Source organism: Orcinus orca, chromosome 20, assembly GCF_937001465.1.
Source record: "Orcinus orca chromosome 20, mOrcOrc1.1, whole genome shotgun sequence".
Lineage (NCBI taxonomy): Eukaryota > Metazoa > Chordata > Mammalia > Artiodactyla > Delphinidae > Orcinus > Orcinus orca.
The window spans coordinates 52372347-52397647 of NC_064578.1; the positions used below are offsets into that span (position 1 = coordinate 52372347).

The following is a 25301-nucleotide window of genomic DNA, read 5'->3' on the forward strand; positions in this document are numbered from 1 at the left end:
GGGGCCCTGGGGGTATGGCTTGGTTTCCCCGTGGCTTTGGCAGTAGGTGAGGCCGGCCCCTGACCCACTCACTTTTGTGTCACACTCGTAGGTACTCCGCTTTTGCCTTGGTGCCTGTCTTCGTGCAGCTGAGTAACCGCCAGAGCCTCCTGCCACTTGTTGGTGCAGCCTTCTCCATTGCCATCCGTGCCCAACGCCCGTGCTGCAGCCATGTCACTCCTGGCGACCCTGGGGCTGGAGCTGGACAGGACCCTGCTCCCAGCTAGCGGGCTGGGCTGGCTCGTAGACTATGGGAAACTCCCCCTGGCCCCTGACCCCCTGGGCCCCTATGAGGTCCTTGGGGGAGCCCTAGAGGGCAGGCTTCCAGCGGGGGGAGAGCCCCTGGCAGGTAAGGGCAGGCAAAGAATGGAGGTGGGGTGAGCTGGGCTGTGGGGGGCAGGGGAGAAGAATTCATTCATTCACTTTTCACTCATTCAATAAGTATTTATTGAGCATGTATAATATGTCAGGCACTGTCTTAGGTGCTGGGGATACAGCTGGAAACAAGACTGACATGATCCCTGCCCTCTTGGAGCTCACACTTTACTGGGGAGACAGACAAGAGACATATTAAACCATGATGCATGGGGATAAGTGGGAAACACTTAGTAGCTGAGCTTAAAAATGACAAGGGGGATTTTCCTGGTGGCGCAGTGGTTAAGACTCCCAATGCAGGGGGCCCAGGTTCGATCCCTGGTCAGGGAACTAGATCCCACACGCATGTCGCAACTAAGAGTCCGCATGCTGCAACTAAGGAGCCTGCCTGCCTAAACTAAGACCCGGCGCAACTAAATAAATAAAAATAAATAAATATATTTTTTAAAAATGACAACAAGGACACATTTAGAGCGGGGAGCCAGGAAACCCTCTCCAAGTCAGTAACATTTTGGCTGAGACCTAAAGAATGGTAAGGAATGAGCCATGAAAAGGGAAGAACTGGGCTTCCCTGGTGGTGCAGTGGTTGAGAGTCCGCCTGCTGATGCAGGGGACACGGGTTCGTGCCCCGGTCCGGGAAGATCTCACATGCCGTGGAGCGGCTGGGCCCGTGTACTGCAAAAAAAAAAAAAAAAAAAAAAGGGAAGAGCTTTTCAGGTGGAGGAAACAGCATAGGCAGAGCTCTTGAGGCAGGAAGTGTTTTATTCATTAGTGTATCCCAAATGCTTGGTACATAGTGGGTTTTCAATAATTAATTAAAGATGAAACAGGGTGTGTTTATGTGTGATTTAGTTTGCCGTTTACGAGTAAACTAGAGGGTAAATCAAGAAACCACAGATGCAGGCTAATCGGTAAAGAGGATGTTAGAATGGTTGAAGAAATGGCTGGTTGACTGTTTTGTTGTTTGGGTCATTGGTTGGTTGACTGGTTCATTGATTGTTTGGCTAATTGGTCGGTTAGTTGGCTGGTCTGTTGGTCTGTTGACTGGTTTGATGATTCCTTGATTGGTTGGTTGACTGATTGGCTGGTTGGTGGTTTTACTCAACGAATGGGACGAATGAAGTAGTCGTGAGTGGGACCTGGTTGGGTGGAGGCTTAGGAACTCAAGGAGCTTTCTGTCCCTCTCCAATCCTCCAGGCGACGGCTTCTCTGACTGGATGACCGAGAGGGTGGACTTTACAGCCCTCCTCCCTCTGGAGCCCCCCTTGCCCTCAGGTGCCCTCCCCCCACCTTCCCCACCCCCACCTGACCTGGAAGCTATGGCCTCCCTCCTCAAGAAGGAGCTGGAGCAGATGGAAGACTTCCTTGATGACCCACTCCTCCCACCATCCTCCCCACCTCCGACACAGCCAGCACCAGCACCCCCCCTCTCCCTTCCCCTCCCCCTGCCCACCTTTGACCTCCACCCGACCCCGGCCCCGGACACCCTCGACTTGCTGGCCACCTACTGCCGCAGTGAGGCCGAGCAGGGGGACTCGGGGTTGGCGCCCCTGTGCCCCCCACAGCAACCCCCTTCTCCTCCCCCTCAACCATCCTGCCCCACCCCCTACCCCAATCCTGCCGCCACCCGAGGGGACCGCAAGCAAAAGAAGAGAGACCAGAACAAGTCAGCAGCTCTGAGGTACCGCCAGAGGAAGCGTGCAGAGGGCGAGGCCCTGGAGGGCGAGTGCCAGGGGCTGGAGGCCCGGAACCGGGAGCTGAGGGAGAGGGCTGAGTCGGTGGAGCGGGAGATCCAGTACGTCAAGGATCTGCTTATCGAAGTGTACAAGGCTCGGAACCAGAGGACCCGGCCCAGCTAGCTGGGCCGGGTCTTCAGGCCATAGCGGGCATGCTGCTCTTCGGCTGTGGCTCACTTCTGTTTCTGGGGCTGAGGTGGGAGGTCCCCCATCATCCCCCTGCCTCTAGCTGCCGTCCAAACTTCCCCTCCCCCTCCCCTTTTATCCTTGCCTCCTTTCCTGTCCATTCTGAATTTGCTCCCCTCCTCCCTCCCCAGAATCATGGAATGTTTGGCCTTAGTCAACATCTATACCCTTCAACTAACAGCTGAGGAACACAGGCCCATGGGAAATTGGGGGGGCAGGGGAGAGCTTGGAAACCTGGTCTCTCAGGCAGGGAAGTGAGGCCAGGAATCTCTGCAGAACGTCTATGCAAAGGAGGGCAGGGAAGCCATCTGGAGACTAAGTCAGGGCGGGCTTTAAGAAAGCTGCCCGTAGAATACAAGCAAAATAAGCCAAGTGACCTTGGGGAACTACATTTGGGGGTGGAACCAAAAGGTGGCCGAGTTCACAGAGCAGGTGGATAAGTGGGCAGCTGGGGAGGTGGGGGGGTGGGGGGGAATGGCCATAATGGGTGACTGGGTGTTCCTTTTAGTTCTGGGAGGAAATCAGTGTTTTGTGAAGGTGTTGGGGGAGGGGCTGCCTCTAGGTGAGGGAGGGCAGGGACTGATCCTTTCTGGGGGTTGTGAGTGGAAATAAAATGAAGAATTTCCTCTGGCTGTGCGTCTTGTCTTTGAGAGGAGAAGTTGCTCGGAGGGCAGTCTTAGACCAAAGACGATAATGATAATAATGGAAATAACATAATACTTACGGTCAAGCACACACACCGACACACAGTCAAGGCCAAGATGGGACTGATTGAACTGGTAAATGTACAAGACCCACTTTAGCTTCCATTTGTTACTTACGTAGACAGGGAAGAGAGAGAATAGCCAAAGGTGCGAACTCCACGTGGTCCTTGTCACCAAAAAGGGTGACACCAAAAGGGGCTGGATGGCTGCAGCACAGTTGTGGGGTACCCTGTGATGAAGAGCCAGCCGTCTGAGCAAAGCTTCCCAGGGGAAGTCGGGAGGAAGTGGGAGGTGGCCTGGTAGCCATGGCGGAGACATTCAGCTACATCTGTTTTTTGAAGGCTTACTGTGTACCGAGCGCTATTTTAAGCATTTTGCATGATTATTTCAGTCAACCCCAGAGGAAGGTATTGTTAGGTTTTGGATGAATAACCGCAAACACTCATTCCATCTGTGTGGTCTCTGCCGGGCGCTGGCTGGGAGAGGGAGGGCTGGTCACATAGTGGTGAACAAAGTCATGTTTTCTGCCACTGTGGAACCTACATTCCGGTTGGGGAGACAGAGGTGATATCACTTGACCAAGTGTATTAGTTATAAATGCTTTTGGCTGCAAGTAACAACAGACCTGCCCATCAGTGGTGTGCACGTAAGTTTTTTCCCACAGAAGTCTAGAGGAGAGGCTGCTGCTGTTAACTGAAGCCTCTCTGATTCTCTTGGCTTTTACATCATGGTCACAGGATGGAGGCCACAGCTCCAGGCATTGTATCTAAATTTGAGACAGGAGGTCAAATCTTTCTTAGCTGACTCTGGTAGATTTCTGCTTACATCTCATTGTCTAGAGCTATGTTACATGGGTACTCCTAGCTGTAGGAATGGAATATGATTCAGCCTTAAAAAGGAAGGAAATTTTAACACATGCTACAACATGGATGAACCTTGAGGACATTATGCTAAGTGAAATAAGGCAGTCACAAAAGATAGTGTATGATTCCACTTATATGAGGTACTATTCAAGGTCCTCAAGTTTCAACCAGAAGTAGAATTGATGAATCAAATGGTAATTCTATTTTTAATTTTTTGAGGAAATGCCCAGCTGTGTTCCACAGCGGCGGCACCATTTTACGTTCCCACCACCAGTACACAAGGGTTCCAGTTTCTCCAATCCTTGCCAACTTAGTCTTTTCCTTTTTTTAAAAAAAATTTTTTTGTTTAATATTGAGTTGGCCGGGGCTTCCCTGGTGGTACAGTGGTTGAGATTCCGCCTGCCGATGCAGGGGACGCGGGTTCGTGCCCCGGTCCGGGAAGATCCCACATGCCGCGGAGCGGCTGGGCCCGTGAGCCATGGCCGCTGAGCCTGCGCGTCCGGAGCCTGTGCTCCGCAACGGGAGAGGCCACAATGGTGAGAGGCCCGCGTACAGCAAAAAAAGAAAAAAAAATTGAGTTGGCCAAAAGGTTCATTATGGAAAAAACCCGAACGAACTTTCTGGCCAACCCAATAGTAGCCATTTCTGATGGTTGTGTGATGTATGCCTAAAATCTTTAATTCAAGAAGACTCAAGGAGTGTATTTAAATATACTGTCGATTAAGGTATTGATTTACCAAAGACCACATAACACAGGCTTTAGTGAGATGGATTGATTTTCTCATGTAAATATCCACACTGGTAGGTGGGGCAGGGAGTAGGTCGGCCCTACCTGCTGAGCTGATCCATGGACCCAGTTTCCTTCTACCTTGTTGCTCCACATCTCCCAGCTCTGGTCCTCAAACTTGATTGTGCATCAGAATCCCCTGGACGGTTTTTGGAAACACAGTCCTGGACCCCATGCCCCAGAGTTTCTGATTCAGCAGGTCTTGGATGGGGCCTGAGAATTTGCCTCTCTCACAAAGCCCCAGGTGCCACTGCTGCAGCTACAGCTGGTCTGGGGACCACAATTTGGGAACCATTCTCCTAAAGTGTCAGCCTCTTCAAGACAGTTGAAGCCAAGTCATCATCGCTATAACTTTGTTACGGAAAGCAGGAAAGGGCAAAGAGATACTGGAGAGCAAGCAGCCTCCTTTTAAGGTCCCTCCTTTTAAGGTCCCTCCTTTTAAGGATGTGAGCTGGGAGTTTTCCACATCTTTTCTGCTCCCTTCCTTTGGCTGAAATTTGTCACGTGGGAACACCTACCTGCAAAGTAGCCTGGGAAATATAGTCTCTAGATGGTTGGTCATTTTCTCAGCCAGAGCCTAGGTGGTCCTATTACCAAAAGGAAAAGGGGAAACTGGATGTTAGGGAGTCTGGTCATTAAGATAGAACTAAGAGAGTCAGCCAGGGTCAGGAATACAGGGATGCAGGGGCTTCTAGGCCAGCAGTTCCCAATGTTGTCTGGGGACCTCAGGGTCCCCAAGGCACTTTCAGGTATTTACAAAGTTAAAACTATTTTCATAGTAATAGTAAGATGTTATTTGCCTCCCTCTCTCCCTCTCCCTCTCTCTCTCTCTCTCTCTCTGGAATTTTCCAGAGGTTATGTGATGTATGACATCGTTACTCTGACGGCTAATGGAATATGTGTTTGTGTATTCTCAATTTAAAAGTTTTGTAATTTTAATTGCTAAAACTGAAACAAGAAGGAAAGGGACAGGGCACAACCTTTAAAAGAATGACATAACCATAGGACATGACAAAAACTGGTTAGAACTAACTGGGTCCGAGATGGCAGAAGATTTGACTTCCAGTGGACCTTGAGCCTCATTTTAATACATTAGCATATGCTAAATGACACACCCACCAGCGCCATGACAGTTCAGAGGCTAACCATCATAAAAGGCCAAAAAGTGGGCAGTGGCCCAATTCCTGGAAATCTCCGCCTCTTCCCCCAAATAGTTGGAATAATCCTGCCACTCATTAGCCTGTGAAATTACCCAGCCCATAAAAACTAACCACCCCATACTTCAGGGCTTCTTGCCTTCTGAGATGGCCCACATTTTGTTGGTGGAGTGTGTTTCTCTCCTAAATAAATCCACTTCTTACCTATCACTTTGTCTCTCACTGAATTTTTTCTGAAGCGAGACATCAAGAAACTGAGCTTCATTAAGTCCTGAGACCAGGTGTGTGATCTCAATTAAAGGACTGTGGATTCAAATCCCAATCTGGGTTCTGGCTGGGTTTGAGTCCTGGCACGTGGGACTATAAATATTGATAGATATAACCCATGCAAACAAAAGCTCTTTGGGGTCTCTTATTCATTTAAGAGTGCAAAGGGGTCTCTGAGACCAAAAAGCGTGAGAACTGCTATGTTCGTATTTATTTCTACTTAAATTCAAGTCTCGACACTTGGGCCAGCCAGGTGTTGTGAATTGGGGCTGAAATTCCACCTGAGGGCTGACCTGGCCAAAGGGGCAGGTTTTGCCCTTCTCCACTCGACAGTAAAACATATTTATTTGTGACAGTGCTGACATTTACCTGAGCCAAAGTTATGAAGCACCCAGTATCAAATACTGATTTTCAGACAACTGCCCACCCGCTATCAACTCCCTTTCAAAGCTGCCGATTCAACCACGCCCAAAGCAAACGTTCCTGGTCTCCCGGCGTCTCTGTCTTAGCAGGACTCCGCCGCCAGGTGGCGCTGTGCCCCGCTGTGAGTGGGTTAACCTCCAACCTTGACTCGGCCCTAGCCCGTGATTTCCTTGGGGTCTCCTCTCGCCCCGAGGATCCGGTTTACTGGGACTAGAAGCCCTGACCACGAATAGAATTCCCAGAACAGAAAGCGGCAGGAGGGTGCAGGCGGTCACGAAGGGATGTGGCCATCCTAAAATATCCACTCATCCCTTCATTCCACAGTGTTCATTAAATGCCTCTGTGCACCTCCCAGAGCTCACATCCCTGTATGGGAGGACGGACGAGACCTCAAATTCACCACCCTGCCAGTACAGGAAGGCCTCCCAGCCTAGTCTGGCGCGAGACAACCCGGGGTGGAATCCAGGCGGCTGTGTGACCTTGGGCAGCTCGCTTAGCCTCTCTGTGCCTCAGTTTCCTCTGCTCTAAAATGGGACTAATAGCACCTGCTTGATAGGGCTGTCTGAGCATTAAGTGAGTTAATATTTGTAAATCACTTTGAAGGGCCTGATGTATTTGTTAAACCAATTGCTAAAAATTCCCACTTTACAGAAGAGAAAACTGAGGATCACAGTAGGGGAGTGAATCACCAAAGCCACATTTCCCCACCTAGGGAGATCTCTGAGTTGAGTCCAGTGACCTTGATTCCATGACCAGAGTTTTTCCTCAGCATTGTGCTTGCGGTAGAAGTAAACCCAGTTCCCTTGGCGTAGTTGGCAGGGGGCGGGGAGCTGCCAAAGCCAGTGAAATACTGCAAAGGAGCCCAGGGTCCAACTAGACAACAATTAGTACTGGAGTCACAGCTGAATCTAGCATGGGGCCCTGTCTCTGGGTCAGTGGAATAGCCAGACAAGTAAATAAATGATTTTCTTACAATGAGCGACATCCAGGTTGCAGTAAAGACATAAAGAGAAAGTAATGTGAGCTGGTCAGTAAGTGTTATGGAGCTATACTGCCTCTTCAGTACTGAACTGTGATGAATTATGAAGTAAGCTTGGGCGTGGCATTAACCCTCCTTCGGGAGAAGGGATCTAACAGGGCCAGATGGCAAAGGCCAGTTACATTAACAGGTCCCGAGATTCCTGTATCACCTACGTATGCTGCTCTGTGGTCTTGCCCTGAATGTTCAACCATGTTCAAGTTCCACCTGGAGTTCCCAATGACCATCTGACCAAGTGTACTGGGTTGGATAGTGTCTCCTCCACATTTATGTTCTTCCCAGAGCCCCAGAATGTGACTTTGTTTGGAAATAGTGTCATTGCAGATGTAATTGGTTAAGATGAGGTCACATTACAGTAGGGTGGGTCATTCATCCCATATAACTGATGTCCTTACAAGAAGAAAAGAAACACAGAGACAGACATGCAGGGAGAAGGCCAGGTGAAGACAGAGGCAGGGATGCATCCACAAGCCAAGGGATGCCAGAGATTGCCAGCAGCCACCAGAAGCTGGAAGAGGCAAGGAAGGGTCCTTCCCTAGAGACTTCAGAGAGAGGAGAGCCCTGCCAACACCATGATTTTGGACTTCTAGCCTCCAGAACTGTGAGAAAATACATTTCTGTTATTTTAAGCACCACATTTGTGGTGCTTTATTACGGTAGTGCTAGGAAAATAATCCACCAGGGGGTAAATGACTCAGTCCTGTTTCATAGCTTGTTTGAATTACTATGTTGATAATAGCCAGAAATGTGCTGTTTCTGTATTAGTGGCCCTGAGGACTTAAAAAAATTGTGTTAAAAATACAAAATATATAGCAGCACTGTTTACAGTAGCAAGACAGGGAAGCAGCCTAAATTTCCATCGACAGAAGAATGGGTAAAGAAGATGTGGTATATATATATACACACACACAATGGAATATTACTCATCCACAAAAAAGAATGAAATAATGCCATTTGCAGCAACATGGATGGACCTAGAGATGATCATACTAAGTGAAGTAAGTCAGACAAAGAAAGATATCATATGATAGCGCTTATTTGTAGAATCTAAAAAAATGATACAAATGACCTTATTTACAAACCAGAAATAGACTCACAGACATGGAAAACAAACTTATGGTTACCAAAGGGGAAAGCGGGGTAGGGATAAATTTGGAATTGGTAATTAGCAGATATACACTACTATATATAAAGTAGGACCTACTGTATAGCACAGGGAACTATATTCAATATCTTGTAGTAACCTATAATGGAAAAGAATCTGATAAAGGATAGATATATATGTATAACTGAATCACTTTGCTGTATACCTGACACTAACACAACATTGTAAATCAACTATACTTCAATAAAAACATACATAACATGACATTTACCATTTTAACCATCTTAAACTGTATAATTCAGTGGCGTTTAGCACGTTCACAGTGTTGTGCAACCGTCACCACTATCTCACTCCAGAACTGTTTCATCCCCTCCCCCACCCCCAAACAGGAAGCCTGGACCCGTTAAGCAATCACCCCCAAAACCCCTCTCCCCCCAGCTCCTGGAAACCATTCGTCTGCTTTCTGTCCCTGTGGCTTTGCCCAGTCCGAATACTTCATATAAAAGGAATCATGCAATATTTATGTGCAAGAACAGAGCCCTCAAAGACATCCAGTTCGTAATCTTTGGAAACCTGTGAATGTTAATTTCTATGGCAGAAATGACTTAGCCTATGTGATTAAATTAAGCATTTTGAGATGGGGCAATTATCCCGGATTCCCTGCATTGGCCCTAAATGGAACCACAAGCATTCTCCTAAGAGGGAGGTGGAGGGAGATTTGAATACAGAAGAGAAGCCCGTGTGATGGAAAAGCAGATGAAAGCAGAGGCAGACGGAGAAGATGCTACGCCATTGGCTTTGCAGATGGCGGAAGGGGCCTTGAGGCAAGGGGATGGATTCTCCTCTAGAGCCTCTCAAGGGAGTAGGGCTTCAACTTCAACTTAAAACAACCCAAATGCACTCTTACGGTCCTGGAGTCTAAAAGTCCAAACAGAGTCTCAGGGAGATGAATCAAGGTGTCAGCAGGGTTGGTTCCTCCTGGAGGATCTCAAAGGTGAATCTCTTTCTTGCTTCTTGCAGGTTCTGGCGATGGCATCACTACCATCTCTTTGATCATCATCTATCATTTACCTCTGCTGTGGTCCATGCTCCCTCTGCCTCTGTCTTATAAACTTGTGATCACAACGAGGCTCCACCTGGAGAATCTCTCCACCCCCCCCCCGCCCCCCCCCCCCCGCCCCAAGAGCTTTAATGTGATCACACCTGCAAAGGTCTTTTGCCCTGCAAGGTAACACGTATTCACACGTTCCGGGGATTAAGACGGGGATGTCTCTGGGGGCCATTACTCAGCCGATCACATACACTGTCTTCTGGAACCCTCCACCTGGAATGGGACCTAAGAAGTGGCCAAATTGGGCAGGTTTTATGCTTTTGAGGCAAAGAAACAAATCTGTGAGGAATTGACAGGACAAAGAGACCTGGGCTTTGGGTGCCCAATGAGTGAAGAATCTAGTGAGAATTTAGCCTTGGGGTAGTAAATCAAAGAAGTAACAAGGTTTATTTACACAGGCTTCTCCCCTCCAATTCCCTAGGTCTGCTGATAAGGGTGTCCTTCTCCCTCCAGATGTGGGGAGGGCACCTTTCACTTGAGAGATTTATGTCCTGCTCTCAGGGAAGCAGAAAGGAGGGTCAGAGTGTCCTCTTGAGTTGGCCGTTTCTATCTATTTACTTATTTTTATTTATTTATGGCTGTGCTGGGTCTTTGTTGCTGCACACAGGCTTTCTCTAGTTGTGGGGAGCGGGGGCTACTCTTTGCTGTGGTGCACGGGCTTCTCACTGCGGAGGCTTCTCTTGTTGCGGAGCACAGGCTCTAGGTGCGTGGGCTTCAGTAGTTGTGGTATGCGGGCTCAGTAGTTATGGCTCGCGGGCTGTACAGCGCAGGCTCAGTAGTTGTGATGCACAGGCTTAGTTGCTCCATTTTTCCCGGAACAGGGCTGGAACCCGTGTCCCCTGCATTGGCAGGCAGATTCTTAACCACTGCACCACCAGGGAAGTCCTGGCAGTTTCTTGAGTAACTATAATGCAAAATAATCAATATGCCATTGAAGCACATTTTGAGATGGCCTGCTCTGGGCCCCAAACACACTTGCACACGTACACAAGCTGACACACACCCATTTGGGTGTTATTCATTGTGAGTCCTGGGGTAAACTCTCCACCCTACTATTTCTCCCGGGAATGGTGGAGCTCTATATCCAGGCAAGTGGACCTAGTTTTCAGGCCAAGGAGGCCCAGAGGCAATGACATCTCCCATGGAAGAGAAAGAATAGTGCTCCTGACTTTGGGTGACAGCTTGGTCCTCAGCACTGTGTCCATGCCATGTGGTCCTGAGTCTCCCAGAAATCCTACCAGTGGCTGACCTCCCCACCCCCATTCTTTCTGGCCATCTATTGGAAAAGCAATGAATAGTCTACTTGATTTGAAAGAAGGGAAGTTTTCAGGGCCTGTTTTGCAATTCTGTAGAAATTGGAAAACTGACTCAAACCAAGACAAGGCAGAGCGATCGAGTCAGAGACAGAGATCCTGGTTTCCCTTCTCCTCAGAGCCTGCCCCCAAGGCCTGCTCTCCATGGGGTCCAGGCCGGGCTGTAGACGACAGTGTAGCAAGTGCAAGAGGAGGGATGGGCACCTTGGTACCAGCTGGGACCATTTAGTTAAAAGTGATGTTGCCTCCAGGGACTTCCATGTTGGTCCAGTGGCTAAGATTCTGTACTCCCAGTGCAGGGGACCCTGGTTTGATCCCTGGTCAGGAAGCTGGATCCCATATGCTTCAACTAGGAGTTCACATCTTGCAACTAAAACCAAACTAAAACAAAACAAAAACGTCACAAGGAAGATCAAAGATCCTGCGTGCCTCAATTAAAAACGAAACAAAACAAAAACATGTTGCAACAAAGATCGAAGATCCGTGTACCACAACTAAGACCCCACACAGCCAAATAAAAAAAAAGGAATATTAAAAAAAAAAAGTGATGTTGCCTCCTGTTTGAGAGACAAGCGATAAGGAAGTAAAGTGAGAAACTGGTTGTAGATGAAGAGGAACTGAGGATTTCCTCTGTGCATTTTCTGTGCTTTTCAGGCTGCATTTATCCCATTTCCTTTTTATGTATTTCTGATAAACTCAGCAATTTTCCCGGTCAGCAACTTCCCATCCTAGACAAGTTCTGGGCTCTTTGAGAGCTGACCACTGCAGGTCCACCAGAGGGCGCTCGAAAAGGCGAGCGCTGGTCCCCAGGATGGGCAGACCCAGGCAGGTGGGCACCGTCGCCCCCACTTAGGTAAACGGTGGCTTTCTGCACCACAGTCTGAGGAGGAGGAGGGAAACAGACTGTTCTGGGGATCCCCAAGACCACCCTGAAGTTTGATGATTCATTGGAAGGACTTAAAGAATTCAGAGAAACTGTTATACTCAGGATTTGTTACAACAAAAGGACACAGGTTACAATTTGCCAAGGAAGGAATTCCCTGGCCATCCAGTGGTTAGGATTCCGCACTCTCACTGCTGGGGCCCCGGCTTCCATCCCTGGTGGAGGAACAAAGATCCTGTAAGTCACGCTGCACGGCCAAAGAAAAAAATTTAGAATAGAATAGAATAAAATAAAATCTGCAAAGTTCACAGGACAGGGTCCAGGGGAGGCCAGGCACAAGGTTCCGGTGGTCTCTCCCAGTGAACTCATGTGGACAGTGCTTAATTGTCCGAGTGCTATGGACTGAATCCCCCCATCCCCAATTCATATGTTGAAGCCCTAACCCCCTCAATGTGACTGTATTTGGAGATAGAAACAAGGGGGTAATTAAGGTTAAATGAGGTCATAAGGGTGGGACCCTTATGCAATAGGATTAGTGCCCTTATAGGAAGAGACACAGAGACACCACAGTTCTCTCTCTCTCCCTCTCTCTGTCTCTGACATGTGAGGGCACAGTGAGAAGGCAGCTATCTGCCAGCCAGGAAGCAGACCCTCGCCAAGCTAACACCTGGATCTTGGACTTCTGGCCTCCAGAACTGTGAGAAAGTGTTGATACATTTCTGTTGTTTAAGCTGCCCAGTGTGTGGTATCTTATGGCAACTCAAAGCTGACCAATACACCCAGCAACGATGTGTGACAGCATTTGTGGAGTATAAACCTTGGTGTCCAGCGTTTTTACTGGGGGTCTGTTATGGGTTGAATTGTGTCCCTCCAAAAAAGATGTTCAAGACCTAACCCCCAGTACCTGTGAATGTGAACTTATTTGGAAACAGGGTCTTTGCAGGTGATCAAGTTAAGGTGAGGTCATTAGGGTGGGCCTAATCCGATATGACCAGTATTCTTATTAAAAAATAAAAAGGAAATGTGGACACCGAGACACACATGCCAAGGGCTTAGGATTCCCTCCCAGGAGCTGGATAAAGCCCACGCCTCTCTTTGGATGAGGTTAATTCTTTACTACATGTATTGCCAGTCACTTGAGAAGTTGGGTTAGATGCCAGCAGAGTGGTCCCAGATATGTGTCCTTCATTCCTATGTTGTCCCGACCCTCAGGAGAGGGACAGATGCTCATCAACCCAGCCTCTGGGCAGTGCTGATCACGCTCTCCTCTTAGGGCAGGTCTGAGTCTGGAAGCTTCTTACAAGTGCTGCCTAAATCTTTTGCAGGCCCCTGAGCAAAATGAAAATGTGAGGTCCCTTTGACAAAAAAAAAAAGCAGGAAAAACCTTTTTCCTTTTTTCCATGGACAGTCTATCAGTCATGTTTTGTTTTTCTCTTAACATTAAAAAAAATTGTCTTAAAATACCCATAACATAAAATTTACCATTTTAACCATTTTTAAAATAGATTTATTATTTATTTATTTTTGGCTGCAATGGGCCTTAGTTGTGGCATGCGGGATCTTTCGTTGTAGTGCACGGGTTTCTCTCTCGTTGTGGCGTGGGCTCCAGAGCGCGTGGGTTCTGTAGTTGCAGCACTTGGGCTCTCTAGTTGCAGTGCACGAGCTTAGTTGCCCCATGGCACATGGGATCTTAGTTCCCCAACCAGGGATTGAACTGGCATCCCCTGCATCGCAAGATGGATTCTTAACCACTGGGCCACCAGGGAAGTCCCTGTTCATAGTGTTTATATTTGCTAGTTAACGTCCAATCCCTTGGGCTTGACTTGGGGGATGGGCAGTGCAGACACTCACAGGCACCCACTCAACTCAGCACACTCCAGACCCTCTCTGTGCCCAAGTGGTGGGATGGGGGTGCGAGGGTGGGCCCAGAAGCTGTCTCCAGATCCAGGACGTCCCCGGATTGACCGCGTGTGATTCAAAGTTCCAATCCCCCCGGCATGCACTCCTTATCCATTAGACTTCACTTACAAAATGCAAACTCAAAGATAAAATTATTAAGAATTTCAAGATGGCAACCTCAGAGCATCAAACCCCAGGCGGGAAGCCCTTCTGAGCATGAAGCCGTGTGCAAATGTTCCACTTCGTACTGTGGGGCTGGGATCCTTGTGTGGACACATACATGGCCCCAAGACAGGCAGGGAGGTGAGTAGACTTTGGAGAGCCTGGGTGGGGGCACTGGGTTTGGGGTCACGCAAAAGTGAGGCAGGATTTGTGAGGTCATACCCTCCACTGCCTGCAGCCCCTGCGTGCAGTAGCTGTTTGCCTGGCAAATGAATGAATGAATGAATAAATGAATGAATGAATCCCTGCTTCCAGCACCTCACCTGGAGCCTTTCCCCGCCTGTTTCCTGGGAGAGCCCCGCTCCTGGCACCGCCCTCCCCCTAGGCTGACCCAGGGTGGCTGCTTCCTGGGGTCAGGGTTTAGAGCAGCCCTGTATCCTCTCTCTGCTCTGGTGCTTCCATCTACGAAAGGAGAAGTCAGAAGAGATGTCTTCCAGACATTTGCAGTTCCGAGCTTCCTCTTTCACTCATCTGTGGATGGTAACTGCGCCCCTCTCCCCCAGAAGCTTCCTGTTGGGGCTTCCTCCCCGGACAGACAGGCAGGTCCAGAAACTGGACAGTCCTGGAAACTCCTGGCCCCTTGGACATGGACAGGTTGCTGCTGCTGCTGCTGCCCCTGCTACGGGAGGGTGAGTGCGTGGATAGTGGGGAGAGCAGGGTCCCGGCCGGGACAGGGCTGGGGCTGGAGCTGCAGCTGAGCCTCTGTGTCCCCCCAGGGTCCCTGCAGCAGGATCCGTGGTACCAGCTGCAAGTGCAGGAATCGGTGACAGTGCAGGAGGGTTTGTGTGTCCTTGTGCCCTGCACCGTCTCCTATCCCTTGCTTGGCCAGACCGACTCTACACCCATTTATGGTGAATGGTTCCGGAAAGTGGATAGACCATCCCAAATGGACCTTCCCATGGCCACAAACAACCCGGGCAGGGGAGTAAAAAAGAAGAGAAAAATCCCATTCCACCTCCTCGGGGACCCTGGGGCGAACAACTGCTCCCTGGGCATCACAGACGCCCGGAAGGGGGACAGTGGAAACTATTATTTTCAGCTGATGAGAGGTGATGTGAAACATAGTTACAAAAATAACCTGCTCATTGTGAACGTGACAGGTACGGAAGGGTCCCCAGGAACAGATAACAGGGATGGGGGGGAAGGACGGACCCCCCTGTCCCTCCACCTCTAAGGGGGACATTGGCGCATGGTCACATCAGGGCTGGGCACACACAGGGGTCCCCTCTGCGGTCTGGCTTCTCCCTCTCTGCTCTCCAGCGCTGACACGGACCCCCGATATCTACATCAAGGAGCCCCTGGAGTCCGGCTCTAGCAGCCACGTGACGTGCTCCGTGCCAGGGGCCTGTGACCGGGCCACGCCGCCCACCATCTCCTGGACCGGGGCTGCCCTCCGCCCCCCGGGACTGGACTCGAAGGGGGCCTATAATTCCTCGGAGATCCTGCTCACCCCCGGCCCGCAGGACCACGGCACCAACCTCACCTGCCGGGTGACCTTCCACAGGGCTGGCGTGAGCACGGAGAGGACCGTCATGCTCAACGTGTCCTGTGAGCGCGGAATCAGGATGGCGGGGTGCTCGCGGGGCGGGGAATCGGCGCCGGTGACCCGCAGGCCAGGGGCTGGGAGGGTCTGCCGGAAGGATGTAGGCCCTGTTCTGCTGTGCTTCCAGTTCTGTGCCTCCTGGGGCGTGGGGGGCGCGGAAGGGTCAGCTCTGACTCTCTTCCTCACTGCGTCTCTCTGCCCTAGATGCCCCCCAGAACCTGACCATCAGCATCTCCCGAGGAAATGGCACAGGTAGGAAGGGAGGGCTGTGGGGATACAGTGGGGATGGGAGAGACGGGAGAGCCCCCATTCACTCCTAGACAGATTGTTTTTTATTTACTATTCATTTCGTGCGAAGATGATTTGTCAAACATATGCAAATTATGAGGAAACACCATAAAAGGAAGACCCGGGGCTTCCCTGGTGGCGCAGTGGTTGAGAGTTCGCCTGCCGATGCAGGGGACACGGGTTCGTGCCCCGATCTGGGAAGATCCCACATGCCGCGGAGCGGCTGGGCCCGTGAGCCATGGCCGCTGAGCCTGCGCATCCGGAGCCTGTGCTCCGCAACGGGAGAGGCCACAGCAGTGAGAGGACCGTGTACCACAAAAAAAAAAAAAAAAAAAGGAAGACCCGGGTGGTACTTACCACCCTGGGTAAGAACTGGAAGATCATCTCCACCTTTGGAGCACCCGATTTTAGCCCCTCCCTTCTGGCCTCGGAGAAAGCCACTACACTGAATTTTGTGTGATTCTTCTTTTTATTGATTTCATTTTACTTTATTTATTTAAAAAATATGTATTTCTTTATTTTTGGCTGCCTTGGGTCTTTGCTGCTGCACGCGGGCTTTCTCTAGTTGTGGCGAGAGGGGCCTGCTCTTCGTCTCGGTGCGCGGGCTTCTCTTGCTGCGGAGCACGGGCTCTAGGCGCGTGGGCTTCAGTAGTTGTGGCACGTGGGCTCAGTAATTGTAGCTGGCGTGCTCTAGAGCGCAGGCTTGCTAGTTGCGGCGCATGGACTTAGTTGCTCCATGGTACTTGGGATCTTCCTGGACCAGGGCTTGAACCCGTGTCCCCTGCATTGGCAGGCGGATTCTTAACCACTGTCCACATTAGGACATTCACAATGTGGTGCAACTACCCAGCTCAACCTAACCCCAATACTTTCCCATCACCCAGAAAGAAAGCCCTGTACCTGTTAAGTACTCAAGTCCTCTTCTCCCCTCTCTCCAGCCCCAGGCAACTACTCATCTACTTTCTGTCTCTGTGAATTTGCTATGAATTCTGGACATTTACAGAAATGGAATTATACCATATGTGGACTTTTGTGTCTGGCTTCCTTCACTTAATGTGATGTTTTCAAGGTTCATCCACATTGTAGCGTTGATCAGAACTTCCCTCCTTTTTTACGGCTGAATAATATTCCACTGTGTGGATGGACCACCATCTGTTTCTCCATCCATCTGCTGATGGGCATTTGGGTTGTTTCTACCTTGTGGCCGTTGTGAATGGTGCTTCTCTGAACATTCCTGGACAAGTAACTGTTTCAGTCCCTGATGTCAATTCTTTTGAGTCTGTACCTGGGAGTGGATTTTCTGTGGCAGAGCTGCCTTGACTTTGGTGTGGCAACATCTCATGATCTTGACTTTCACCCACAGTGCTTGGAGCTGTAATGACCATGTCTCCTTGTCGACAGACCATTCCACTGCGGAACTTAGTTTTCCATTCCATTTTTGTTTTTCTCTTTTCCATTCTACTTTTTTTTTTTTTTTTTTTGCGGTACGCGGGCCTCTCACTGTTGTGGCCTCTCCCGTTGCGGAGCACAGGCTCCAGACGCGCAGCCTCAGCGGCCATGGCCCACGGGCCCAGCCGCTCCGCGGCACGTGGGATCTTCCCGGACCGGGGTGCGAACCCGTGTCCCCTGCATCGGCAGGCGGACTCTCAACCACTGTGCCACCAGGGAAGCCCTATCCATTCTACTTTTGACAAGCGTTTGAGTTCACTGATTTTAGTTTTCCTGGGAATGTCCCTTCAAACATTCCCCATTCCCTGGGCGAACAGAATAGCGTTTCTTTTGGGCAATACTTCTAAAGCTTGATTGAGCACACACATTTCTCAACGATCTTGTGACAATGAAGATTCTTACTCTGGAGGCCCAGCAAGGCCTGCAAATCTGCATTTCTAACCAGTTCCTGAAGGGTGCTGATCTACTGGGTCACAGTCCCTACTCTGAGTTATGAGATTATAAGTCTTAGGGCCAGGAGCATAATTGTGGGGCCTCAGGGATGTATATATATATATATATAATTTTTTAATTAATTAATTTATTTGGCTGTGCTGGGTCTTAGCTGTGGCATGCAGGATCTTTTTTTTTTTTTTTTTAGTCATGGCGTGCGGGCTCTAGTTCCCTGACCACGGATCAAACCTGGGCCCCCTGCCTTGGGAGCACGGAGTCTTAACCTCTGGACCACCAGGGAGGTCCCTCAGGGATGTCTATTGTCGATGCCACTAGATGAGGCTATGACAGAATAGCTCTGGAGTGGCCACACGAGAAACTGGCAATGAATGTTGCCTGGGACAAGAGGAATTTGTCACTTGGGGAGTCAGTGTGGGAGGGACTTCATTCTGGACACCCCTTCCTTCCTCTGTGAGTTTTAGAATGCGAGATGTGAACGCCCTATTTATCCTGAGATAACCGGGGCAAAGGAGGTGAGGAGGTAGAGACCAGGTCCTGAAGAGCCTTGAAGGATCTGGGACTTGAATTTTGGATACTTGAACGGCTAATGGTGAGCAGTTCAGGAAGGAAGGAGAGAAACGTGGATGAGGGCAAATGCCTCAGAGAAGTTAAGGGGCAACCCGTGTCCATCCACAGATGGACAGATGAACAAAACATGGTCTATTCGGACAATGGATGAGATTCAGCCATGAAAAGGAATGAGGCACTGATACACGTAGATGAACCTTGGAAACATCATGCTGAGGGGAAGAAGCTGGATATTTACACGCCATGGCTGGAAGAGACAAATCCATAGAGACAGAAATTAGTGGCTGCGTAGGGCTGGGGTGATGGGAGGATTGCGGGTGGTGGCTAAGGGGTGCAGAGTGTTGTGGGGGGTCATGAAAATGTTCTAAAATTGATTGCGGTGATAGTTATCGCATGACTTTTAGGTGATATGTAAATGGAGTTGCATGGTATGTGAATTATATCTCAATAAAGCTGCTTAAAAAACTACTTGTGGGATTCCTTCCCAACTTAAAAAAAAAAAAGTAGAAAGGAGAGAGACATAGTAACAGGGCTTCATAGCCTGGGCTCAGCTCTCTCTTTCTCTCTGTCTGTCTCTCTCTGTGTCTCTGTCTCTGTCTTTGTCTCTGTCTCTCTCTCTCTCCAGAGCTGAAATACCTGGGGAACGGCTCATCTCTTCCTGTCCTGGAAGGAGAATCTCTGCGCCTGGCCTGTGTCACCGACAGCAACCCCCCAGCCACACTGAGCTGGTCCCGGGGGAGCCGGACCCTGAGCCCCTCACATCCCTCGAACCCCGGGGTCCTGCAGGTGCCCCGGGTGGTGTCGGGCCATGAAGGCGAATTCACCTGCCTAGCTCAGCATCCTCAGGGCTCCCTGCGGACCTCCGTGCGTCTCTCCGTGCAGAGTGAGCTGGGAGGAGGGAGAACACCCAGGGAGAGGACACTCAGGTCCGGGGGAGGGGAGGGGCACGCTGATACTTCTCCTTCCCCACAGACGCCCCGCAGCTGCTGGGACCCTCCTGCTCCCAGGAGGAGGAGGGTCTGCACTGCGACTGTTCCTCCCGAGCCCAGCCGGCCCCCTCCCTGCGCTGGCGGCTGGGGGAGGGGCTGCTGGAGGGGAATTTCAGCAACGCCTCCTTCAAGGTCTCCTCCAGCTCGGCTGGGCCCTGGGCCAACAGCTCCCTGAGCCTCCGCGAGGGGCTCAGCTCTGGCCTCAGACTCGGCTGCGAGGCCCAGAACGTCCACGGGGCCCAGAGCGCCACTGTCCTGCTGCTGCCAGGTCAGGGGGCCTGTTGAGGGCAGAGGCTTAGGGGGAAAGGAGTCTCCATCCTTTGAAGATGGAGCTTGTGCTCAAATTCTGTGGGAGGAAGGGGCACGAGGGTCCTGGGGCTTGGAGGGGAGTCACCCTACACCCCGATCATCTGCAGGGAAGCCCAAGCTTGGAGGAGAATTCATTCTGGGGGCCGTCGGAGGAGCTGGCATCGCTGGCCTGCTCAGTCTCTGTTCCTGCCTCATCTTCTTCACGTGAGTGTCATCTCTTGGGGGAGGGAGGCGAGTGCAGAAGCGGGAAGGGGTCTGAGCCCTGGAGTCCCAGGCAGCCCCCCCTGGAGGAATCTGGGTGGTGCAGGGTTTTGGAGAACTGGGCCTTGAGTCAGGGAATCAGCGCAGGGTCTGTCCCCACCCCTCCATCCCAGCCATCCACGAAGGGCGCCCGTTCTCATTATGAAGGTCAATAAGGTGAGGCGCACCCCCTACCCCCTGGCCTCGGTCAGCCCTTCTAGCCTCTTTTTTTTTTTTTTAAATTTTTTCTTATTTTTGGGCCACACCGTGTGGCACTTGGGATCTTAGTTCCCTGACCAGGGATCGAACCCATGCCCCCTGCAGTGGAAGCTTGGAGTCTTAACCACTGGGCTGCCAGGGAAGTCCCAGCCCTTCTAGCCTCTTAAGCAGGGAGGACAGTAGTCGCCCTCCAAGCTCTGAGTCAGCTGGGCTGCTGAAAGGTCCTGGCTTCCCCTTTCAGAGTGAAGACCTTCAGGAAGGCCCCCGGTGAGAAGGATGCGCCCTCCATGCTGGGTCCCACCTCCCAGGTGAGTGACGGGCGCTCTGTCCCTCGGGATTCCATCTGGCTATCTCCCCAGCATGGCCATGGCTGCAGTCCTCTTGATGACTTAGACGCTCATCATGACCCACACAGGCTTTTCCTCTTGGACCCTATCAACACAGTCACCCAGCCCAGTGACCTGGGAGTCACCCTTCCCTCTGCTCTCTGTCTCCTCTCTCAGAGCCAAGGACCACCCAGCCATCTTACTGATTGTACTCAGTTCCAACTGGGCCCTCCCGACCCCCACCTCCTCCTTTCTCTCTGGACCGCTGACCCACTTTCCCCCCACTTCCTACCTCACCTCCCCAAGACAGGATGCCACAAGGCTCTCCTTAAAATAATTATTGTCTACTATCAAGTTTGGGGGTCCCCAAGACAAGCTCAATTTCAATAACTCACCAGGACTCACAAAACTCACTGAAAGCTTTTATACTCATGGTTATAGTATATTACAGGACAAGGACAGAGATTAAAATCAGCTAAGGGAAAAGGCACATGGGGCAGAGTCCGGGGGAGACCAGGCATGAGTACCCAGTTGCCTCTTTCAAGTGGAATTGTGCAGAAAGTGCTTAATTCTCCCGGCAATGATGTGTGATAACATGTATGGGCTATTGCCAGACAGGGAAGCACACCTGAGCCTTCACATCCAGAGTGTTTTCTCTTTTTTTCTTTTTTTTGGCCACACTGAGCAGCTTGTGGGATCTCAGTTCCCCGACCAGGTTTCAAACTCATGTCCCTGCAGTGGAAATAAGGAGGCCTAACCACTGGACAGCCAAGAAATTCTCCCATACCCAGCATTTTTATTGGGAGTTGGTTACGCTGGCATGGCTGACTGCCCACATGGCTTAGTGTCCAGTGTCTGCAGAGGTGTGATACTGTGGGACCCAAGGCCCCCACCATCTGTCACATTGTTACACCATCGAGTGTGGGCCAAGACCCGGGTGAACAAAGACACTCTCATCAGTCAGGATATTTCAAGGCCTTAGAGGTTCCCTCCCAGGTGCTGGGGCAAAGGGTCACATTTTCTTTGGGCAAGGTTAACCCTTTCTGGCACAACAAGATCCTTTGATTTTAGGGTTCATAATGCAATTGGGTGATTGTGTTTGCCTGAACCTCGGAAATGCTGAGTGGTCCCTGAAGGGCCATCCAGGTCTGAGCAAATCCCTGTCCTCACGCCATCCATCCCATTTTTGTCCCATCTTAATTTGCAATTATATAGTAATATAATTGACTATTGCTTTAACGCCTGCTCCCCGCCATCCCCCCACCCCCACCCCAGCAAGTTGCAGGAGGTCAGGAATGGTGTCTTCTTTGTTCCTCACTGAATATTCAGAGCCTGGCACCAGGGGAGCTCTTCCATAAGGCAGCACTGGAGTAAGAAAGATCTAGCATAAATCTTGGCCTTACCAATGACTAAATGTGTGATTTGGGGATATTTACCTAGCTTCGATTTCTCCACCTGATAAATGGGGATAATAGCGTCTCCCAAGTAGATTTTTGTGAGGAATCCAGGAGACTGGCAACTAATTACTAAGGGCCAGGCATTATTACTCTCAAGCATTTGTTGAATGAATGAATGAATGAATGAATGGGGGCCTCAGCCAATGTCTGGAATGAATAGATGAAAGACTGAATGTTCAGTTTTCAGGTTTACTTATGGACCCCACTTGCTCTCTTCCAGCCCTGTTATCCTAATATGACCCCCTTCTTTCCCTCCACTCAGGGTGACCAGCATGAGTGTCCTCCAGGCAGCCCCCGGGACCTCCCCCTACCAGTGGTGGCCGCCCCCACTTCTGGGGTGGAGCGGGAGCTCCATTACGCCTCCCTCAGTTTCTACATGCTGAGGCCCTGGGAGCCTCGGGACCAGGAGGCCGCCAGCACCACCGAATATGCTGAGATCAAGATCCATAAATGACGACCCCCAGCTCTGGAGACCTCCCCCGACCAGAGCTCCCCAAAGACTCGGCTGTCGTTGGGCTGCATCGCATCCCTCCGCCCCACCTGCCCCTCCCCCTCCCCCTCCCCTCCACAGGGACCCACCCCTGGGGCACTTCCTCCTCCCCACACATTGCATACTGGCCTCTCTCTGAGCCTGCTTCCTGGAAACTCAATTTGTGTATTTTCTCAGACAAAAAAAATCATTCGCTGATTATCTGAAATCAATGATTCAAGGGTACGTCTTGAATTTTGTGCCCTTGATATTTTGGTTCTCCTTAAGTTTCTGGTTTTGCAGAATCTGCTTATAAAATTCCTTGCACTTCCAGTCTGTGTCCATTTACATTGTGATATAGTTTTTACGGGGGTCACATCCAACTGATTTTGTTCTTTTTTCCATTGAGTGTCCATTTAATTTTTTTCCATTGTTTCCATTCATGAGGAAACATGCCCAACAAGAGCATTATGGGCCAAGATAGGGAATGTGTTTTGGGCATAAAGTTAATAACTTCATGCTGATGACTGTTCTTCAAATTGGAGGTGTTGAAGCATGTAATTCCATCTTTCATAGCAGATTTTGCTTTGCCATTTTTCAGGATCATGTTGCATCTCTTGATCAATGACCTTTAAAAATGGTGTCCACCGACAAAACAAGAGCATGGTTGCCACTTTTTACCCCCTTCCTCAACATGACACAAGATGGTTCCATGTGCTCTCATGCTGGCAGAGTATTTGGTAACATCTGTGTAAGAGGATCACATTCTCCAAGGGATGAAGTCTTTTTGAAAATGTCATCGTGGGAATGCCACAGTAATTATCCACTTCAAGTCAGAATTTCTTCTCACAGATGTTGAAAACAAACAGATGGTTACCAAAGAGGAAAGCAGGCAGGGAGGGATAAATTAGGAGTTTGGGATGAACAGATACACACTACTATATATAAAAGAGATAAACAACAAGGACCTACTGCATAGCTCAGGGAACCATATTCATTATCTTGTAATAACTAATAAGGGAAAAAAATCTGAAAAAGAATCTATATGTATATATGTATAACTGAATTACTTTGCTGTACACCTGAAACTAACACAACATTGTAAATCAACTATACTTCAAATTAAAAAAAAGAATTTCTTTTCCTGTTCTGTCATGTCTCTTTTAAGAATAGCCTTGACACTTAAAGAAATTTTCCATCAATTCTTTAAACAACAGAGCACTTAACATTGTTTTCTGTTCTTTTTATATATTTATCTTTGGCTGCCTTGGGTCTTTGTTGCTGCGCACAGGCTTTCTCTAGTTGTGGCGAGCGGGGGCTGCTCTTCATTGCGGTGCGTGGGCTGCTCATTGCGGTAGCTTCTCCTGTTGCGGAGCACGGGCTCTAGACGCGCGGCCTTCAGTAGTTGTGGCATGCGGGCTCAGTAGTTTTGGCTTGCGTGCTCTAGAGCACAGGCTCAGTAGTTGTGGTGCACGGGCTTAGCTGCTTCGCAGCATGTGGGATCTTCCTGGGCCAGGGCTCGAACCCGTGTCCCCTGCATTGGCAGGCGGATTCTTAACCTCTGCGCCACCAGGGAAGTCCTCTGTTCTTTTAATTTGCATAATTCTATGGCTAAACAAACCCTGGAAATTATAAGCAATGAAACATGCTTCCCCCCATGGATTATTTTATTATTTTTATTTTTATTTTGGCCGTGCCGTGTGGCTTGTGGGATCTTAGTTTCCCAACCAGGGATTGAACCCATACTCTCAACAGTGAAAGCACCGATTCCTAACCACTGGATTGCCAGGGAATTCCCATGGATTATTATTATCTTCTTCTATAAATTTTATTTATTTATTTATTTATTATTTTTGGCTGCACTGGGTCTTTGTTCCTGCGCACAGGCTTTATTTAGTTGTGGCAAGCGGGGGCTACTCTTTGCTGTGGTGCACGGGCTTCTCACTGCGGTGGCTCCTCTTGTTGCGGAGCATGGGCTCTAGGCGCGGGGGCTTCAGTAGTTGCAGCACGCGGGCTGCAACTAGAGAAAGCCTACCCAGCAACGAAGACCCAACGCAGCCAAAAATAAATAAAATAAATTAAAAAAATAAATAAACTAATAGCAATTCAGTTTAAAAAATATATCATCTACGTTTCACAACGTAGATGTGAAACATTTCACAAACACCCAACATAATTTGCATTTGTAGACTCTCCACCAAAGCAGTAAAAATTTCCCCATTAACTTCCAACTGGGTGTTAAAAATAAGACAACAGGCCCAAAATGGAGTTGCTTATGCTAAGTCCCACGTCACCAAACAGAGACTCCATGACAGTGTTGGCTCTTCCAGAAATGGCATCTTAAACCATCAATCAGGAATCATCTGATCAGAATTGGTTAAGCAATGTGCCTGACAGACCCCTGCAGTCCCCTGAAGAAAAGCAAGTTTGCAATAAGCAACCTGCTTTTTTTGCCTAGTAGAACTTTCTTTCTTTCTTTTTTTTTTGTGCGGTACGCGGGCCTCTCACTGTTGCGGCCTCTCCCGCCGCAGAGCACAGGCTCCGGACGCGCATGTTCAGCGGCCATGGCCCACGGGCCCAGCTGCTTCGCAGCACGTGGGATCCTCCCAGACCGGGGCACGAACCTGCATCCCCTGCATCTGCAGGCGGACTCTCAACCACTGCGCCACCAGGGAAGCCCAGCAGAACTTTCTTGTTCCTGCTTCCTTCTGCCTCTAAAAAGTCTTTCAACATCTGTTCTATGCTGCTCAGTTCAGGAATCACTGAACAGAGCCGATTAGATCTGTAAAAGGTACTCAGCTGAATTTTAACATCCATAAGGAAGTCTCTGCAAACATTTGCTATCGTTTCTGAGGTCTCATCCGGAAGGAATTTTACTTGCAA

General features: G+C 49.8%; 3 protein-coding genes across 7 annotated transcripts in view; 2 read left to right on the forward strand and 1 right to left on the reverse strand.

Annotated features, from left to right (window-relative positions):
- The window catches only part of ATF5 (activating transcription factor 5), a 3793-nt gene extending 1384 nt beyond the window's left edge, over positions 1-2409 (forward strand). For both annotated transcript variants that reach the window (XM_004286152.4, XM_049703522.1), the window contains exons 2-3: positions 92-388; positions 1612-2409. In XM_004286152.4, the coding sequence (XP_004286200.2) occupies positions 211-388; positions 1612-2273 (840 nt within the window). In that variant the 5' untranslated portion in view covers positions 92-210 and the 3' untranslated portion in view covers positions 2274-2409. The remainder of the gene's footprint in view (positions 1-91; positions 389-1611) is intronic.
- VRK3 (VRK serine/threonine kinase 3) overlaps positions 430-25301 on the reverse strand; it is a 68607-nt gene continuing 43735 nt past the window's right edge. The window contains exon 11 of one of the 3 annotated variants that reach the window (XM_049703485.1): positions 430-1089. In XM_049703485.1, coding sequence (XP_049559442.1) covers positions 812-1089 — 278 coding nt within the window. In that variant the 3' untranslated portion in view covers positions 430-811. The remainder of the gene's footprint in view (positions 1090-25301) is intronic. The other 2 variants (XM_049703484.1, XM_049703483.1) reach the window with 2 other exon arrangements.
- Positions 14585-22751, forward strand: SIGLEC11 (sialic acid binding Ig like lectin 11). Of its 2 annotated transcripts, none has more exons than XM_012539223.3 (9): positions 14585-14738; positions 14826-15209; positions 15328-15657; positions 15857-15904; positions 19035-19292; positions 19382-19666; positions 19815-19911; positions 20408-20474; positions 22212-22751. In XM_012539223.3, exons 1-9 carry the CDS (start codon positions 14696-14698, stop codon positions 22401-22403), a joined length of 1704 nt encoding a protein of 567 aa, XP_012394677.1. In that variant the 5' UTR covers positions 14585-14695; the 3' UTR covers positions 22404-22751. The 2 variants fall into 2 exon arrangements, with proteins under 2 accessions (XP_012394677.1, XP_004286241.1); XM_004286193.4 differs by having other exon boundaries at positions 14587-14738; positions 15370-15657.

Bases quoted from the DNA above. Each gene is read 5' to 3' on its own strand.
- SIGLEC11 (XM_012539223.3), top strand. From the start codon at position 14,696: ATGGACAGGTTGCTGCTGCTGCTGCTGCCCCTGCTACGGGAGG. The intron at 19,293-19,381 runs GTGAGCTGGGAG...CCTTCCCCACAG, and splicing joins CGTGCGTCTCTCCGTGCAGA to ACGCCCCGCAGCTGCTGGGA. The intron at 20,475-22,211 runs GTGAGTGACGGG...CCCTCCACTCAG, and splicing joins TGCTGGGTCCCACCTCCCAG to GGTGACCAGCATGAGTGTCC.